The sequence below is a fragment of the Cygnus olor genome, chromosome 3 (genome assembly GCF_009769625.2).
Source record: "Cygnus olor isolate bCygOlo1 chromosome 3, bCygOlo1.pri.v2, whole genome shotgun sequence".
Lineage (NCBI taxonomy): Eukaryota > Metazoa > Chordata > Aves > Anseriformes > Anatidae > Cygnus > Cygnus olor.
The window spans coordinates 58,229,385-58,248,626 of NC_049171.1; the positions used below are offsets into that span (position 1 = coordinate 58,229,385).

Sequence of the window (19,242 nt, forward strand, 5' to 3'; positions counted from 1 at the left end):
TATCATTTGTTTGGTCAAGCTCAGAGTGGAAGGGACAGTGTAATGCCAGCTGTGGTAGTTTCACACTGATGGCTAGCTAAGCTCTGCTACACCACTCTCTCACCTCCCCTCCTCAAAGGAACAGCAGGAGAAAAAGCGATGAAAACAGACTCAAGGGTTGAGATAAGGACAGGGAAATCACTCGCCAATTACCATCACAGGCAAAACTCAGTGTAGGGAGATTAATGTAATCTGTTGATAATGGACTTAGAGCAATGAGAAGAAAAAGCAAAATAAAAACATCTTTCACCTATCCGCCCTTTTCTACCTCCTCCCCACTGAGTGGTGCAGGGAAATGGGGAATGGGAGTTGCAGTCTGTCCATAATGTTTTGTCTCTGCAACTCCTTCACAGTCAGTTTCTTCCCCTGCTCCTGCATGGGGTCACTCCCACAGAATGTAGTCCTTCCTGAACTGATCTTATGGGGCTTCCCACAGTCTGGTTCCTCAAGAACTGCTCGTCCCCTATGGGTGGCAGCTCCCGCCAGATCACCTGCTCCTGCATGGGCTTCTCCACTGGCTGCAGCATAGAGAACTGCTCTACTGTGGGATCCATGGGCTGCAGGGGGACAGCCTGCTCCACCAGGGGCCTCTCCACAGGCTGAAGGGGAACTGCTGCTCCCTGCCTGGAGCAACTCCTGCCTTCCTGTTGCACTAACCTTGGAGTCTGCAGGGCTGTTTCTCCTACATTTTCTCACTCTTCTCTCCCAGCTGCTGTTGTGCAGCAGTTTTTTTGCCTTCCTTAAATCTGTTCTCCCAGAGGCCCAACCAGCATCACTCCCTGGCTCGGCTCTCGCCAGCTGTGGGTCCCTTTTGGAGCCGTCTGGAGCTGGCTCTGATCTTACATGGGGCAGCTGCTGGGCTCTGCTCACAGAGGCCACCCATGCAGCACCTCCACTACCAGAACCTTGCCATGCAAGCCTAGTACACTACCATCTATTGTTCTATATAGATGTTATTCCTACAAGTGTTTTTGAAAGCACAAAATATACAATAGCAGAGATGCATGTTGTTTTTTATTATCATTACATAGGTTAAATTGCCAGCTTTTAAAACTGTACAGTTGCAGGCACTAGCATGAAGGAAAGAACTGACCCCCACCAACACACAATGTATTACTGGAAAATTTGGGTGCATTGTTATTTAGAGTGTGGTAGTTGATCTGTTACTATTTGAAAAGTGTCACATGAACTGATGTGGTAGGCAAAGTACTAGAGAAAGACAGATCCCTATGGGTGCAACTGTGTGAATACTAAAAGACAGAACAAAACACACCATTTGTTTTGAAAAGTATAAATTGCTGAAGAAGAGTAGTCTCCTTGGTGGTACCCTAGTGCACAAATTTGTCCTTCTTAGTCAAAGAATTAAATGCTCAGAAACGGATGAATTTGAGCAAATAATGGTCAATTGAACAGAAAGTTCTTCAGATGCATTATGTCATTCAGATTCTATCCTGAGCCATAATCGTGCATCAGGTAATACCTGGTTCTGCTCTACAGAGGACCATGTGAAAATGACATTAAGGTTGACATAGTCATTACATAGCTCCAATATGATACTGGGCTACTAAAATCTCCATATGATACTTGCACAAGAGAAGTTTGGGCTTTGAGAGTCATGTTCAGTTTCTTTCCTTCTCGGCTAAGTCCATGTATTCATTTGAAAAAAAAAAAAAAAAAAAAGGAAAAAATGTGTGTCTGTGTTTCTCTTGTAAGCTGTTTCATATATCTTATGATGCTTATATACTGTAGTGCCCTCAGATATACTCTTGATTTACACAGCTTGACTTACCATATGTTTATTGCTAGTGTTGATGTGAAAAAAAAATGAATTGAACTTTCTCTTACAGGGCCCATTATGTGTTTTCATAAATATTGGTTAAAAAGAAGCAGTATGTTTTTATTTTTAAGGTGACCATTTTGGTAGGAGACACTTGTCATGGTGCTAATTTGTGTACTGTCAGAAATCCTCCATGCTAACAGACTGTAATCCATCTAGTGGTTTCACAACACTGCCCCAAAATGAATAGGTGTCATAGGCAAAAATATTTAAACCTAAGTTCAGAAACTTTGGTTTCCATTCACAACTTTCACATTTCTTCATATGAGTTAGAATTGCAGTGCCCTTTGTTTATATGACCACAGCCCTCCCCATAGAAGAATGACACTTTATAACTTGTCATGAATATTATTTCCTGGAAAGACCCCTGGAAAAGGTTGTTTTGATTTGGGAGGGGGAGGGGATTTTGTTGTTGTTGTTTTTCTGCATTTAAAAAAGCAAGTAATAAATAGAAAGTGTAATTTGCAACACTAACACAAATAGATCATGGATAATCTGCATCCTGGACCTGTCCTCAGTATAGTTTCAGAGTTTTATTTTCTCAGAAGCACTGCATGAATAAAAAGCTGAGGATTTTGTGTTTTGTTATTGTTGTTGTTTTAAGATTGACAGTTTGGTCTGTTGTTGTTGCTTACACCCTTTAAAGATACCTGAGACTTTAATATCCCAAAGACTTGTGAGCAGATACTTAACACATTTTTTCTTGCCAGCATCTGTAATTTCGAGGAAAAGGCACAGAATTATCTCTGATAAAGTGTCTGATACTTGCAAAATTATTGGCTTCACATATAGTGTAGTCACAGTACTCTAGATACTCAGTCTAATTTATGTTTTGAGGAGTACATAAAATAATGATATTTGTAGTTTCCTGAGTAAAAAGGATTTAAAGGGTACTGTTTCTAGAAGAAAGCAGTTTTTGTAAATGGAATATGGACTGACTGATCATGACACATACCAGTTTTGTTGTGCACCTCTGGGTTTAAAGACTAGTGTCACATCTAACTACAGCAGATCTAAATCCAAATACGAAATACAATCCAAACCTATCCAAATACATAGATAGTTGGCATGGAGGAACTAAGGAAAGAAGTAGATAAAATGTAAAGAGTACTTTGCCTCTTTAATGAAATGTTGACAAGACAAATTTTGAGGTAGGGGTTTTTAACTGTGTTAAATAGACTTTTTAGGGGTGTGTATATGTGCTTCTGTCTTAACATAGGCCTTAGGTAGCTTAGAGTAGTGTTTAAAGCCATGTTTACTGTGGTGTAGCAGTATCATTTATACTTCTATCTGATCCAGACATCACCTTCAGTTTCTCAATATACACAATAAATAATACAGAATCAATAACATTTCAAATTATATCTAAAAGCAAATTATTAAAAATTAAAATTTCTAGTGTGGTCAGATACATAATCTCAAAGGAGAAAGAAATACCAAAGTCCTATGTCATCCTGCATCAGGATAAAGTTGTTTAGTTCATGCACTCACATTAAAGTCACACTATACAGGAATATGCAGTCTCTCTCTATCTATCTTAGGAATTCAAAAATATATCTATCCTCACAGCTGGCACTTGGGTATCTTTCAGCTAATACTAAATTTGCTGAAAAATACCATTTCATCTTACAAGAGAGATTGAGGGAGAGCTCTTTCTCTCAAATCACCCCCTAAGGCTTCAGATAGCATACTGATTGATAGTGAGGGTGTTCACTTGAGAGTTAGAACATGGAACAGTTCATGAATTTAACCTAGGGGAAAAAAAAAATATATATATATATATATTTATCCTGTATACAGATAGGTATTAGGACAGGCTTTTCTTCCTTATGCCTAATTGCCTGCTGATGAGTAAACGTCACTGGTATGTGGAAAATTCAGTTTAATTCCCTCCTAACCAGAGGGTATATGAACCATGTTTCTAAGCAGTACTTTAGCTACTAGCTAGATAGCTATTGTGGGCTGCACATTTATCTAACAGAGTATCAAAAAAACTCACTCTAACCTAGTGAGCTCCATCTGTAGTTGAGGAAGGAGATAGATAAATATCTGTCTCTTTTTCTCTGTCGATAAATCTATCTCCTCCTTTCCATCACTAAAAAGTATTTTTTTTTAAATGTTAACAGCAAAAGGAGGACCAGAGAAAATATTACTTGGAAGAGGATGGTCACCACACAAACAGGGACATAAATGAAGCAGAGGCATTTAATGCCTTCTTTGCCTCTGTCTTCAACACCAATAATGGGCTCTGGGACTCCAGGTGTCCTGACTTGGAGGACCATGACTGTGATAATGATAAACTCCCAACCAACCCCGAACGTGTGTGGAACTTGCTGCTCCAGCTGGAAGCACATAAGTCTATGGGGCCTGATGGGGTTCATTACAGGGTACTCAGAGAGCTGGCTGATGTTATTGTGAGACCTCTCTCATTATTTTTTTTTCAAAGGTCTTGGGAATCTGGAGAGGTCTTAGTTGACTGGAAGCTGGCAAACATTGTTCCAATTTTCAAGAAAGGCAAGAAAGAACACCCCGATAATTACAGGCCTGTCAGTCTCACTTGAGTGCCTGGTAAAATTATGGACAAAATTATTCTGGGAATTATTGAAAAACACCTGAGGGACAAAGCGGTCATTAGTCATAGCCAACATGGGTTCATGAAGGGAAGGTCCTACTTAAACTTAATTTCCTTTTATGACAAGGTCACCCATCTAGTTGACCATGGAAAGCCAGTTGATGTGATTTTTTTGGATTTCAGTAAAGCTTTCAATACTGTTTCTCGCAGTATACTTCTGGACAAAATGTCCAGCATACAGCTAGATAAAAAACATAATACCATGGGTGAACAATTGGCTGATGGGTTTGGCTCAAAAGGTTATGGTAAATGGGATTACATCCAGTTGGTGGCCAGTCACTAGTAGGGTTCCATAGGGCTCCATGTTAGGGCCAGTTCTCTTTAATGGTTTTATAAATTACTTGGATGTTGGACTAAAAGGTGTTTTGAGGAATTTTGCCGTTGATACAAAACTGGGAGGAGCTGACTCCATGAGAGTAGAGAGGCCTTGAAGAGCGATCTTGACAAATCAGAGAGCTGGGCAATCACCAGCCATATGAAGGTTAGCTAGAGTAAATGTCAGATTCTGCACCCAGGAAGGGGCAACCCTGGCCATACATACAGACTAGGGGTCAAAAGGCTGGAGAGCAGCCCCGCAGAAAGGGATATGAGGATTTTGGCCAATGTCAAGCTAAATCTGAGTCCCCAGTGTTCCTGGGCAGCCAGGAGCGTCAACTGTATCCTGGGGTGCCTCAGGCACAGTGCTGCTGGCCAACTGAAGAAAGTGATTGTCCTGCTCTGTTCAGTGCTGACATGGCCTCACCTTGAGTACTGTGTGCAGTTTTGGACGCCACAGTATATATAAAAACAAACAAACAAAAACTATTAGCGTCCAAAGGAGGGCTACAAAGATGGTGTAGGGTATATGGGTGAAGATGTATGAGAAACAGATGAGGTCCCTTGGTTTGTTCAGCCCAGAGCAGATCAGGCTGAGGGGAGGCCTCATGGCAGCCTGCAGCTCCCTCAGGAGGGGAGTGGAGGGGTGGGCACTGAGCTCTGCTCTCTGGTGACCGGACACAAGGGAACAGCATGGAGCTGAGAAAGGGGAGGTTCAGGTTGGATATTAGTAAAAGGTTCTTCGATGGAAGAAGATGCTGGGCACTGGAACAGGCTCCCCAGGGAAGTGGTCAGGGCACCGAGCCTGCTGGAGTTCAAGAAGCGTTTGGACAAAGCTCTCAGACATAAGGTCTGATTTTGGGGTGGTCCTGTGTGGAGCCAGGAGTTAGACTTAATGATCCTTGTGGGTCCTTTCCAACTCAGGATATGCTATGATTGTATGATTCTATGGTTCTAGACTCTTCCAGGAATGATGCACCTGTAGCTCAGTCATGTGGCAGCCCAAAGGGAATCTGTCTCCCTCTGTTAACTACATATGGAGTCCAAGGAATATACCCTTTGTACTCTTTGTCTTTCGTTTTGCATTTTGTAGAAATCATTAAATACTTGTCGAAGCAAGGATTGGAACCCAGCTGTCCCGATTCTCCAGGGAATAGATTAGTTATGAGGTTAGAGAATTAATTTCTGTTTCTTCCACACATTCTGTCTCAATGACTAAGTATTTTGTACAAGCTGAAACAGGTCCAGCAGGACTAACCCCTGCCTCCCTGACATTACCATACACATTAATCCAGAGCAATTCCCTGAGAGGCAAAAATCCAAGTTGAAATCCATTCTTGTCCAGTTCAAGCAGTGAAGCGGACCCATTTACCCTTTTTCAGGGAAAGTACCATAGGCATTAAGCTATAACGTGTTCTGAGAGAGATGTCTTCAAGTTAATTCTGTATGTACAATACTTCTTTGTAGAAAATATTTGAATATGTCACATGCAGAGAGTGCAAGAAAAGCGATTTCTCTAGCCTGGTGTCTAAAAATTCCCCTGAAAGTCAGTTAGCTGAGCTCTAATCCCTGCGCCAAGAATATTATTTGTTTATAATTATCTTTTAATTTAATTAAAATTATTAGAATGGAGCATTTCATATAAATGGAACACTCCATTCAATATGAAGTATTATTGGTTATCTTTTTCATTTTGGTAAGCAAAATGAAAAGTGAACATTTAGGATTGTTTTAGATAGTAAGATTTCTGTGTCTGGAAGCCAGACCAAGAAATGGGTGGTTCACACAGACTGCTCTAAAACATCCCTGTGATGATGTTCCCCATGTTCAGACAGTTCAAACTTCAATGAATAGCCTGACTCATCACATAACCTATAAACCTACATTATGTATATGTTATCTATTATAGTGTATAATCTACTGTATGGTAGATAACAGTAGATAGTAGATTTATATTTATGTTATATATAAATATTTAGATTTATAGATAGATACAGATTTATGTAGATTTACAGATTTATATTTATATTAAAGAGTATATAATATCTACTATGTATGTATATCTACTATTGCGTGTGTATATCTGTATCTATGTAATGTATGTATATAATATCTGCTATTTATTAAGCACTGCACTGTCTTATCTCAGTGTCTGATCCGTTTTTATTTCACATAACCTCCTTGTTAGCAAATGTTATTTTTTTTGTCTTTTTGCACAGATGAAATATGAATTCTATTAAACATATGATGCCAGAACTCCTGAATTTTCAAGTGTAGCATTGCTCTCTACAGCAATGTCTTAAAAATAACCTTAGAAATAAGGGCTGTTGGGTTTGAAGAAGTAGGCTACTATATTCCGTTGAGCTCTGATAGCAGGTTTAATGGTGTGTTTACTTTTCCCATTCCAACAGAATCCTTGCTGAAGCCAAAAACATCTCTTTCAATGCCACACTTGCTTTCAATGCTTATACTAACATCAAGGATAACACAGATGAAGCTGAAAAAGTTGCCAAGGAAGCCAAGGCTCTTGCAAATGAAGCTATGCAAGCGGTAAGAAAAATAAGTAAATTTGGAAGGAGGCTTAGATTTTCTGTGGAGCTGTGCTGTGCTTTATCCTAGATCCATGTCTTCCATCTTATGACTTTAGAGAACCCTGCCACCACAGATCCTTGATCAGAACAATATGCCCCTGCCAGAGCTATGTGTACCTTGACTACATCTCCATTTGTCCCTAATTCCTGTTTCTTTGATCTTCTTTCCATTTTTGTATACAATTCTTCCTCCTTCTGCTTTCTACCTTTCAATTTCAGCCTATGGCTCAAGCCAACAGCTGCTACGGAAAAGCTTTTAGTCATTAGTGTAGGTCATTCAATACTCATTAAAGCTAGGTTATATTTTTAAAATGTTTTGCATGCATCTAAAGAACTACATTCCTTAATTAACTCTTCATCCTCCAGTTCTAAGAAAATGCTCGCAGGCAGTTCTCTGCAGGTAAGATGAACTGTGAGCATTTAGCAGAAATCTAGAAATGGAGAGACATAGAAATGGTGCAGAAAGTTGTATTAATAACATACGTGCAGTTTTTTACATGAACTCTGCCCATTTTCACAGAGAAATCAGTATGAGGTATTACATGCAAATTTTCAGAGGAAATGGAGAGAACTTTTAAAAATAGGATTCTAAGCTAAAGCCAGCTCTGCTGCCTGAGTCATAATGAGGAGCTCGGCTCCATAGACCAGAAAACATTCTAAGCATAGTCAGAATTGTTTTTATACCTAATTTTGAAGGAGTTAATGGCTAGTTTGTGGAAGCTGGTCAAAGAGCAACTGACATGCGCTTCACAGGCACACAAAAAATCACCAGGGAAATTACAGTATTATATAAAATAGGCAGACCCTATGTTTGATACAGAAACATATAGGTGAACAGAAGCAACTTGCAGTTAGAGCACTTGCATGTGCATAAAAGTAGCTCGCAGAGAGCTACTTCGGTCAAATGGATTGCAAGAACAGTAAAAGCAACAACATGCGGGAAAAGTCTGTATTTTGGAGAGGGATAAATTGATTTAGTTGTTGCACAAATATTTCAATATTTTTAGATGGTTTAGATTGGTAACTTCTGTTTCAAATAACACTAATTACTGTATTTCTCTCTTGATGGAAAAAAAAAGTCACCTCACATATTAGTGTATGCTGGTTCTCTGTTAATAGTTATTTGTTTCTCTAGAACTGCTAATTACTCTGCGGAAGTAAATAAGGAGCTCTGGATTATTATTTTTCTGCACATTTAGATTTAATACAGATATCTATCCTTTGTCTCTTTTGTGATTCACAGTGAGTGAAGCAGGCAGCTGTTGTAAGGATTCAGTAGGGGAAAAAAAAGATACATACAGCAGTCAAGAAACAAAGCAAGCAGTTACAGTATGACTACAAAAGAGTATAAATCAGATAGTGAACTGGCGGATTATACCATGGGGTGAAAGTGGATAGACAGTTTGAAAGGGATAGAGGTGAAGAGATGAACAATATTATGCAAGTGAGTAGCAAGGAGAGACTAAGATACTATTCGGGTGGGGTTTTAAGCATCTCCTCTCTATACATTCGTTAGAGGAAGCCTGTTTATGTTCTTTGCTGTGTATGTGTAACAGGGATAATAGGGGTCTAGTTGATAAAGAGGAAAATTGAGAGAGCTACTGCCTTTTAAACATAATTGGCTAAATATAGAGATAATCAGTGTTTTACCATCATGCTGCTGCAGAGCAAGGTAGACTTTATGCAGTATTTGGTAAATAATCATGTTAGGATTTTGGGCCAAATTGAAAAAATTGTGAAGTTCAGTCATTGTTTAACTATTCTATTCTATTCTATTTTATTTATTTATTTATTTAATGGAAAGAGCTAGATATTTGCTCATCCTAGTTGAAAAGCTTAACTGCTAAAATCAGTAAATCAGAAAGAGGCTACTCTTTCTGCAGGTCCTTATATAATATATCCTCTCTTGTAGCTGAGCTTTAGCAGGACCGGAGTGCCCCCATGCTGTCATGCAGCTCCATGGTTCAAGCACTAGCCTAGAAGGTATTTGTGGATTTGAGCCCCCTCAGACTAAGAAAGTCCTACAAACTGTTCCCTCCTTCTCAAGTAGGTACTCTTTGGGCCAATGTATAGAAGACAGAAATCATCTCTTTCCTTTCCTTCTGGAAGATGGAGCCATATTCTTTTCTTCCTGAGAGTACCTGTGGGTGCCAATCTTCTGTAAAGGACTCTGGTCTCCAGAAGCTAGCAGATAGCAGAGGAGAGGTCTGAAGTTCACATGCATCACTGAACCTAGCCTTTCCTAGCAAATGATAGTGTTGGGTCTGTGGAGGGAAGGTTTTCCAACAGCAACAAGCTGGTGCATAAACTAGAAATGGTAGGTACTGGGCTGAGTTTTAGATTCCACCCTGCAAGTGATTGAAGTAAACAATCTATGGGAGCCTCAGTGATATCTCAGAATTTGGGGTTATTTTTGTTTTTAACAGGAAGATTAGTTTGTTTTTAAATTAAGCTAATGTTGCTAAAAGCAAGAACAAAAAAAAAATGCTTAAAATCTATCGTGATTACAGGAAGCCTGATAAATGACTGGGAAAAAATGTATTAAAAATATGACAGAAAAATTCCTCCTGAGCTTTTTATGATGGATTTGCTCTCCCCTTTAAAAGAAAAATAAATTTATCACAGATGAGAAATCTCTAGCATTCAGGCAGCTTCAATATCCCATTACTTAGCCAAGACAGTAACTGACTGAAGAGCAGAGTCATGTTAACAGACCCAGCTTGTGTCTCACAGATCAGAACTATAGTTTTAAAACATGTCTTAAAAAAGTATTTTTCTTCTTAGTCTTTTTTAGACTAGTAACTGGAATCACAGGTGAGATGTTAGGTGTTTAGGGTCCTGCTTGCTTCTTTTCTTCTTACTCCCTTTGTAGTGGCACCTAACATAACTATTGGGGTGCCATTACACTCAATTCCTTATATGATAACAGCATAACACTGCCTAGCTACTGTCATGAGGATGTCCTGAGGTGCAATTCACACATAATATCTTGGTACTTCAGAATTCTCAGCTTCCCCAAGTCTTCTCGTTCTTTCTCCAAGGCTTGTGAACATGAGAGTAGCCTTAGCTCTCACAGAGGTGAAGACATCTCAGAATTTAAATGCATGTGAAAAGAAAATCCTTTATTTAAAAAATAAGGCAGAACTGTTTTAAGTGTACAGGTGAATTTAAGTATGTGATCCTCAAAACTGTCCCAGTGGATTTGCATATGTGCTTGGAGCTGTACCTCTTCAAGCGACCAAAACTGCTGACACGTCAGCAGGTTTAGGCACCATAATGCCTACTTCATGCCTACATCCATTCATGAAACCTCAGAAAAAAAATCCCTCCGTACTGCAAAAGCCCCAGCAATTCTTTGTCTGATATGTGTTCAGACCATGCACAGCATGTGCTGATGGGGGAGTCTTCACAGAATGCTGTGGCTATGGCTAATCTTATTCAAACTTGCAGCCTGTAGCCTTATCCCTGTCAATGTGCGTTCAGTGATTTGCACGGTCATCCCTGGGAGATCTGGAGGGATCTTCTTCATCCCAAAATAGTTCTATAACCCGCCAGGCTATGTGCTGAACTGAAATCTTCCTTCTGCTCCTGCAGAAGGCAGGTCATTTGGCAAGAACAGAGTTCAAGATTCACTGAAGTACCAGAAAAAGGAAGACAGTGAGGATATTTCTTCCTGAATTCATTCCTTACCCATAATTATTGCTAATTATTGATTCATAGAGCTTTTCAGTAATTTGATAGATGTTTTTTTTTTGGTGCTAAACCTTGTTAAAATTATTGCTAACCCAAGGAAAGGAAGAAACAGACCATTAAGGGTGATGTATGGTTTCAGTGGCAGCATTTTGTATAATGTTATTATAATAGCACTTATGCCTCTAACCCAAAATTGAGATAGCATTGTTTGAATACATAACGAGATCCCACTTCTGCCACAAGATGCCACAAGCAGTCAAGCTGCACAAAGTTTGTATAGGGCAGGGGGTGTGGAGGGAAGCACAGAGTGAGGAAGTTACTGTCCACAGGATATGTACACTCTGGAACAGATAGAATTAGAACTTAGATTCCTGAGACACTGTGGTTTTCCAATTTGTCTTGAACCACAATCATTTTTTACTTTTTTTTTTTTTTTCATTTTTACAGCAGGTGTACCAATTTAGAAAACAATATAAAAATCCCTTAGCTGTTAGTCTTATTAAATCATAAAAGGATTCATCATGACCCAGGCTTGCCGCAAGCTGGGCATAAACTTCACCTCACACTGCCAGAAAATGTTTGCTTTTTTCATTATTGCCTTCATCATAACTCAACATTCCGTGAGCCGGAAGAAAAGCTAGAAAAAAAAAAGTATGTTTGCATTTGATTTTTTTGACTAATCCTCCCTTTCAGAATTATTTGAAAATTAATATAAAATAAAGCTTTTAATCAGTACAAGTGTATTTGTCTCTGAAGGGCCTTTTTAGTATTAACTTTATGCTGAAATCTGTTTCTGACTAATTGCCAGCCCGGACCTATTTATTGTCCCTGATTTGATGAACTTCTTGTTTTCGCATTGCAAATCTGGCCTTCCAATGTATTTCTGTTGAATTTAAACTGCTTTAACAGCCAGTCAACCATGCCTAGTAATTTAATAATAACAACAATTTTTTGAAGTCCGTGGTCACATGGACCTGGGTTTTGATGCTAACGGGAAAAAGAATATATAGTAGTATTATCTGATTTGACAGGTGCATCTGCTACAAAATCTGGCAAACCATTCTTCCTTCAGGAGCAATCTTTTGCTTAACTGGAAAGTCTTTTTTGTTGTTTGCTTTTTTCTTTTTCTAGGGTTATATGTGTTTTTCTATTATTGGTGCTACTTATATTAAGTGATAAAATCTATTTAAAAAAAAAAAGGTTTTGTTGTTTTGTTGATCTTTCAAATATATTTTCTGTTGATATGGGGAATAATTTATAGTAGGAACAGCTTAATAATTCAAGTGTGCTTGGTAGTCATACAGGCCATGCTTCATAAAATCACTTAGCCCATGATGAAAGCTGAGAATAAATTTAGATCCCATGACTACAAGGAAGTAGTATGGTAGATGTATCCCAGTGACATGGCCACACATGCCATGAGATATACCTTTACAAAAAAACTTTATTCTGAGTTTTGTGAGTATCCAAAGTGTTCTTTAAGATTTTTAAATGGAAAAGAAGTAGACAAGTCCCATACATGGTTCTCAACGTGTCATCAAAAAACAACAAAGATTCAGCAGTATGCACAGTATCACCTCTGGGCTTGCTCATTATATAAATAATGAATAGTAATAATAACTGTGTCATTTAATTGACACACATTTTGAGTATATGTATCTGCCCTGGAAAATGAAAAGTAGCTGCTGCTTAATTACATACTAGTTACGAGGCTATGACCCATGACTAATATAGAACGTTATCTGGCTGTCAAGAGTATTCTCACAGAAATGTACTCAGTATGATGTGTGACCTGAGTTCACTCTTACAAACTGAACAGTAAGTGGTTCAGAACCTAGAGCATTTTCTACCAACTGAAAATACTAATCTAATTTAGAAAAATCATACTACCAATTGATCAGTCTCTGCACTGGAGAGATGTTTTTTCAAAGCAAAGATCTTTAAACAGTATTATATGTAGAAAAATGGTTATTTAGTAATAAAACTCTTTCAGATTAACTGCAGTTTGCCCTTCTTTTTAAACTCTATTTCCTTTACAGCATCTTTACTATACTGACCTAGCAATTACAGTTCTTGTATTTAACCATGAAGAGAGCTCTGTTCTCTGTTTGAGAATATGGAACATCAGATCCAGTCTGGCTTCTAAAGGTATTGTAGCTGCTCTTAGGGAGAAATACTGTAGCTGGAGGAAGAAACACATGTTTTAAGTTGAAAGATCTGTTTGTTCTGGACAAAGTTCTGTTCCTAGAGCAGATCTCTTTCTGTAATGATATAAACATTTTCTCTTCTTATTGTAGTCATCACTGGTATTCCAAAGGAGAACTGTCTTCCTCTAAAAACAAAAGAAAATAAATTAGAGGAAATTATTTTTTAGTCTTTTGAAAACCAGTGTGATGACAATGGGATATGATTCAGAGCACACTGATGTTCATTTGAATTTAGAATGTTCACTTAGATTGTTTTCCTGTATCTTTTATGACTTAAGACTTTCCTGTATCTGTGACACTGCTTGTTTGTCTGCAGACATCTGGTCCTCAAGGATCATTGAAGGATGACGCCAAGAGCTCTCTTCAGAAAAGCTTCAGGGTCCTTAATGATGCCAAGAGGCTAGAAAATGATGTTAGAGGTATGTACACTATGTGGCATTCAGGTCCATTAAATACTAGAAAAACTTTGAGACTGTTTTACTTCCAGTATGACTAAGCCATGTCAGAAGAAAAAAAAATATTTATAGTTCAGTATCTGTTTTTAAATTGAACAATGTATCAATGAAAAATATTCTATTTTGGGTCCAGGCATAATGCAGGGATGCTTGTCATCTTCTGGGATAGGAAGGCCGGAAAAGCTAGAAGCTTAGTCTTCTCTTGATGATTACAGTAAGGGTGAGAGTAAGTGGGAATGAGAGAGGGATGAAAATACAAGTTTTGATTTAGTAAATACTCTAGCAGAAAATTAGTACAAAATCCAGCACAGCATTACATTTTATTCCTGTTAATACAGAAGTAGGGTTTACAATACCTGTTAATACAGAATTAGGGTTTACAATACCAATCAGAGATAGCACATCTCTTCAGGATGCTTAAGGGATTGTGACAGAAAAGGGAAGTGTGGGGATGCAGGATGAAGATGTTTGCCAAATAGGGTAATGGGAGGGAATTGCTAAGTATTTTCTTCAAAAACAAAACTAAAATATATCTCTGGAGAAAAGAGATGAGTTTTCACACACACAAAAAAAAATATTTCTTCATTCCTAAGGTTTAAGTATGTGGCGAAATGCAGCTCAAATGATAAGTTTGTAGATCTCAAACCAAGTACTTCAATTTGGTGTGAAATAAAACATTTTATTTTTCTGCACTTTCTGCAGAAATTTCTGTTTGGTGAGACATAGTAATTGATAATTCAGATAAGACTGTTTATAATGTACCTGAGTATTTTCTCTTCAATAAATGAGAGTATTATCGTTGAATGCCACAGTGTGAGAAAGTAGGGCAGTAGTCGGGATGAACACAACAAGGTGCTTCATGCACACATGAATGCACAGCTGCAGAAATGCAGGATGAGGAGCAATTTTCTGTGTAGCAGCTCCATAGAATGAGACCGAAGACAATCATGGATCACATGCTGGTTCGCAGTGGATGTCAGGTAGATGTCACAGGGGAATGCATGAACAGGTGAATGGCTTTCCAAAACACATGAAACAATTTGTCCACGGAGTGGAAGGGTTACTAGTGCCTTAGCGAAATTACTGTCTGCAGTGCTAGGTGCTGAACTTCATGAAGGTTGAGGTCATTTGCAGATAGTCTTGCAAACATCATGAAGACTAAGTGGAAGTGTAGGGGAGGAGAGAGAAGGAGAAAGATTGAAACAATTTAAAATTGTAGACTGAAAAAGAGACAAATGAGTAGGGACTTAATATTCTTCAGTTATGCCAAGGTTTCTCCACATAAGATTGTACTAACATATCTTAAATTGCACTGTTACAGATCACATATTAGGAAAATCTTTCTTGTAATTAAAATGTAGAAGTACTGGAATTGATTGCCTGAGGGAGATTTGACCTTTGAAAATCTTTGAAAACAGCTTAGACAAACATCAGTGAAGAATGACTGTTAGTCAGAAGGAGAAAAATGATCTTTGGGCAGACATTCGGAGCCTATGATTCAATGATCTTTTGAGCTCTTGCACAATCTTGCAAACAAAAGCAGTTTGTATCTTGCATCTTTATCTAGACAGATTTTTTTATAAGTCTTCTAAGAAAATACTTATTGCTGTGCTAATGAAGCATCTGTTTAAAAGTAATCGTCAATTCTTTCTCCACAGAAGTCGTAGAAAGGAGCTGAAAAATATTTCATATTTCAGTATTTCAACTGAACCTGAAGGGAAATAAGCATCATACGCTTTGAAATAGGCCAGCATTCTGAGTTTCACACACCTGCCTTTGTGAAAAATGTTAAACATTGCTGTTTGAGTACCTTGTTTTCACATATACAAGAGAAAGTGACTTAAGTCTTTATGCCACTGGTGTATTAAAGTGTTAGAGGAATATCAATTAACCAGGTCATCCATACATCTACTTTTGAAGGTCATTCATACAAATACGGATTTTTTTTTATTAATCTAGATAGAATATGTTCAAATTGATAACTTCATGGTTTATTCCAATTTAGTACACTGGTATCCCATCTGTTATGCTTAACACGTCTCTTGTGTTTATACATATATGTATATATTTCGAAAAGCTTGTTTTCAGTCAGTGTAGCTTTTAAAAAATCTTTTCATACTATATATATTGTAGTGTAATCTGATTCATTTGGCTGAAGTCATTGTGCTATAACAGGGTTAACGTATTAACCACAAGGACAGGTATAACACTTTCTCACTTAAATGGGAAAACAGATCTAGGAGTTGGAAGAAATAAAGAGGACAAGATGAAAGCAACTATGATATAATATTTCTTGCTCATCATAGGATTTGAAAATTAATCAGTTTTGTTTATTTCATGCATCAGAACTAGAAAAATCACACACAGTAAATATTCCAGGTTGAGATTTAATCTGCCTGTCACAGAGATGATGCCTGAAGCTTCCATGTCATGCTAAAGTAGTTAAAAATATTTTTTATTAGAAATTAGACAGATTTTTATAATAGAGCCCAGTCTTTCAGGTTTTAACATATAAAATTTTCATTGGCCTCCTGGGAGATGCATTACAAAAACCATACAGCATGAAGAATGAGATTCACATAACACAGAGTCATTGTTTGACTATTACTACACTCTTATTTATTTTTGGCAGCTCTAGGATTTCAACTTGCAGACTAGTTAACAAGTCATCATAATGTTTAACAAGGTCATAAGACAAAATTTTTAATATGGTCATTAATTACATGTCAATATCATACACAGTTTGAAAGTTAAAAACATTTTTTTCCTCGGAGCTGCTACAAGAAAATAATAAGTACCGACAGTTTCTAGTAAATCTTGGATGTATATTAAGCTTCGTCTTTATTGTGACTTTACTGCCAGATTCAGTACCAATTCAGGGCCAGAGGACCATGTTTCAGTAAATATGCCACAGAAAATCATTAAACTGCTAGGTGAGACCAGTGAGCAAATTTAAGTAATATGGCTGAAGCAGAAAGAATAGGGATGCTGTTTGTGAAGAAAGCAAACTTCACCATCTTTCCATGGCTGGAAATGCCAAAAAGGCAGCACTGCCTTTGTACACTGCAGTGGAGTCCATAGCTTTCTGTGCTCCATAGGTGGTTACTTCAGAGTTATCATGTGCTCTATAGAACACAGGGACCTGTTTTCCAGGACAAAATCAAAGACTTTGAATATATATCAATGCTATGTGCCCACAGGGCTATTCAATTTAACCCTGGAAAAAAGAAGAAAAAAAAAATATTACAACCTCAATAAGACATGATATGACATGACTTCAGAGATTTTTGAAAAAGTATGTTATTCTCCAATTTTAGTCCAGTGAGAATTTCAGTTGATGTCCATTTCATAATTCAGAAGTGAAGGTCTAAGCATTCTAAAGATTCATAAAGCAATCCTCATGCAAGCAGAGAAGCAGAGAGCAGTGCTTGTAAGCTAAGTATTAAATCCTTGTCTGTGGTCTTGCCCCATACTGAAGGTTAATGAGATGGAGTTTTCCTAATGTTCTCTGATATGACTTAGATATAATGTGCTCCATACAGACAAACATTCTAAACTTTCACAGTATGCCTTTTTGTATCTGATAAAACATGGCCATGCTCCACAGCTTGAACCACAGAGATCAGTTAGTGTAGTGCCCAAAATGCAGATACATAAGAATAAAATGCAAAAAAAGATTATTTTTTTTCCCCACTTTGCTTTTTCTCCAAAGTGATGGTGTAACTAGTATTATGAACATAATCTCTTCTGGATAACTTGATGTTTCCAGGTTGGAAAGTGAGATTTGACTGTAAAACTAATAGAAAGATATTTTCTACAGTTCTTACAAAGCCACCCTATTCAGAGCCTCTACTGAAAGTGAAGGATGGATGATGGGCACTCTATAAAGATCTGCTAGACAGAAGTGATCATTAGTCTGAAATTTCTCTGCCTGCACTACAGGTAGTACATTAGTTAAAGTAATGAAAATCCATAAGCCACTCAAGTAATATATACTCCAGAAATCCAGGCTGGGCTATGATAGAGGTGGGAGTGTTTTCATGCTACATTATGACATTTCTGTGATTTGTGGCCAATTACACTAGTTATAAAACGGCTGTTAATCACAAAAATGTTTTATATTACTACCAAAAACTGCTGAAACAGTCCTTACAAAGCAAAGCTTCCGAGAGAAGCTATTAAAATGGAGATTTAATTCTTTCTTTCTCTGTGGGGCTAGGCGTTAGAAGGAATAACCCTGGTGGGAGAAGCAAAATATGTGTGTAGTGCTCTGGCTAAGAAGGAGTTTTGAAATTTTGGCTACAAATGAGTGAATGCTGCTGCCTGCCAGCTTCATTCTCTCTGTGCCTTGAGGGATTTTTAGTTTGCCAGGAGAAATTTTTCTTCATTATAATTTTGAATTTACTGTTTTAAAAATATATTTGCCCAGTGCAGATTTGAGACGATATACAGGCTTTGTCAAAAATGATAAATGAAAAGGAAAAATAAGATATATAAAAAAAAAAGCTTCAGCTGGAGACTGGTGTCAGGTGGCTACTGAAATTCAGCTATGTCATTTCTTCTGCTTAAGAATTGAAAAGTTGAGGGGGTCTTGTCCTGCCTGACAACAAATGAATATTTTTAGCCAAAATATTTTGTAGCTGATAGGCACAGCTATATCCCTTGTTTGTGTATTTTCCTCTGGTTTGCATTGTTGCTGCCCTGGCATGTTGCATTCAGCAAATTATTGCATAATATTAATGTAAATGCTAATGCTGAAAACAGTCTTTTTAAAAAGTTAAACATCATTGGCTGCATTTCTGCAGTTACATTTTTCCCTGTTTGTTCATAAGTCTTGCTTGGTTTTGAGATAAAAATTTAGCTTGTGGCCCATCACCCTCTTTACAGGATGAGACTGAGGGGGGCAAAAATGCTATTTGCAGGAAGCAAAACAAGCATTATAGAAAGGTAGATGTGCAACTGCCAGTAAATTTGTGCAATATCCAATCAATAAAAACATCTGCATGTATTGCTCCTCAGGAGATTTCAACCCTTATTCTGTTTTGGGGGGCATGCATTGGGTAGCATGTCTTTATGATACCTTTTTGGACAGTCCCATGGAAAACTGCATTAGGCCAAACTCTCAGAAGATGCCTGTTTCTGCTAGTATTGCAGTGGTGACAAGTAATCAGTAATTAACCATTGCCATATATGTATGCGTTCTTCAGAGATTTGTTAAAACTTGTCTCTTGTAAAAATAGATCACTGCATACAAGTGATAAGTAACTCATTTCTTAACAAAACATATGAATGTAGGGATTTTTTTTGACTCACTTTAGTTTATTCACTCAGAGGGAAAATCGGTAATGCTTATTCTGTAATGTAGTGTTTTATCAAAGAAATAGAAACAGAAATTGAAAATCAGATTAACCAAACCAGAAAACATATGGGTTCATACCTGCAAACTCAGTCAAGATCCTCCTTACACTTTAGG

At 37.7% G+C, this 19,242-nt stretch overlaps 1 protein-coding gene across 1 annotated transcript in view; it reads left to right on the forward strand.

The window, feature by feature from the left end:
• Positions 1 to 19,242, forward strand: part of LAMA2 (laminin subunit alpha 2) — a 381,555-nt gene that overhangs the window by 303,573 nt on the left and 58,740 nt on the right. Inside the window, 2 exon segments of the mRNA XM_040551823.1 lie at positions 7,235 to 7,373; positions 13,631 to 13,733. Of these exon segments, the coding sequence (XP_040407757.1) occupies positions 7,235 to 7,373; positions 13,631 to 13,733 (242 nt within the window).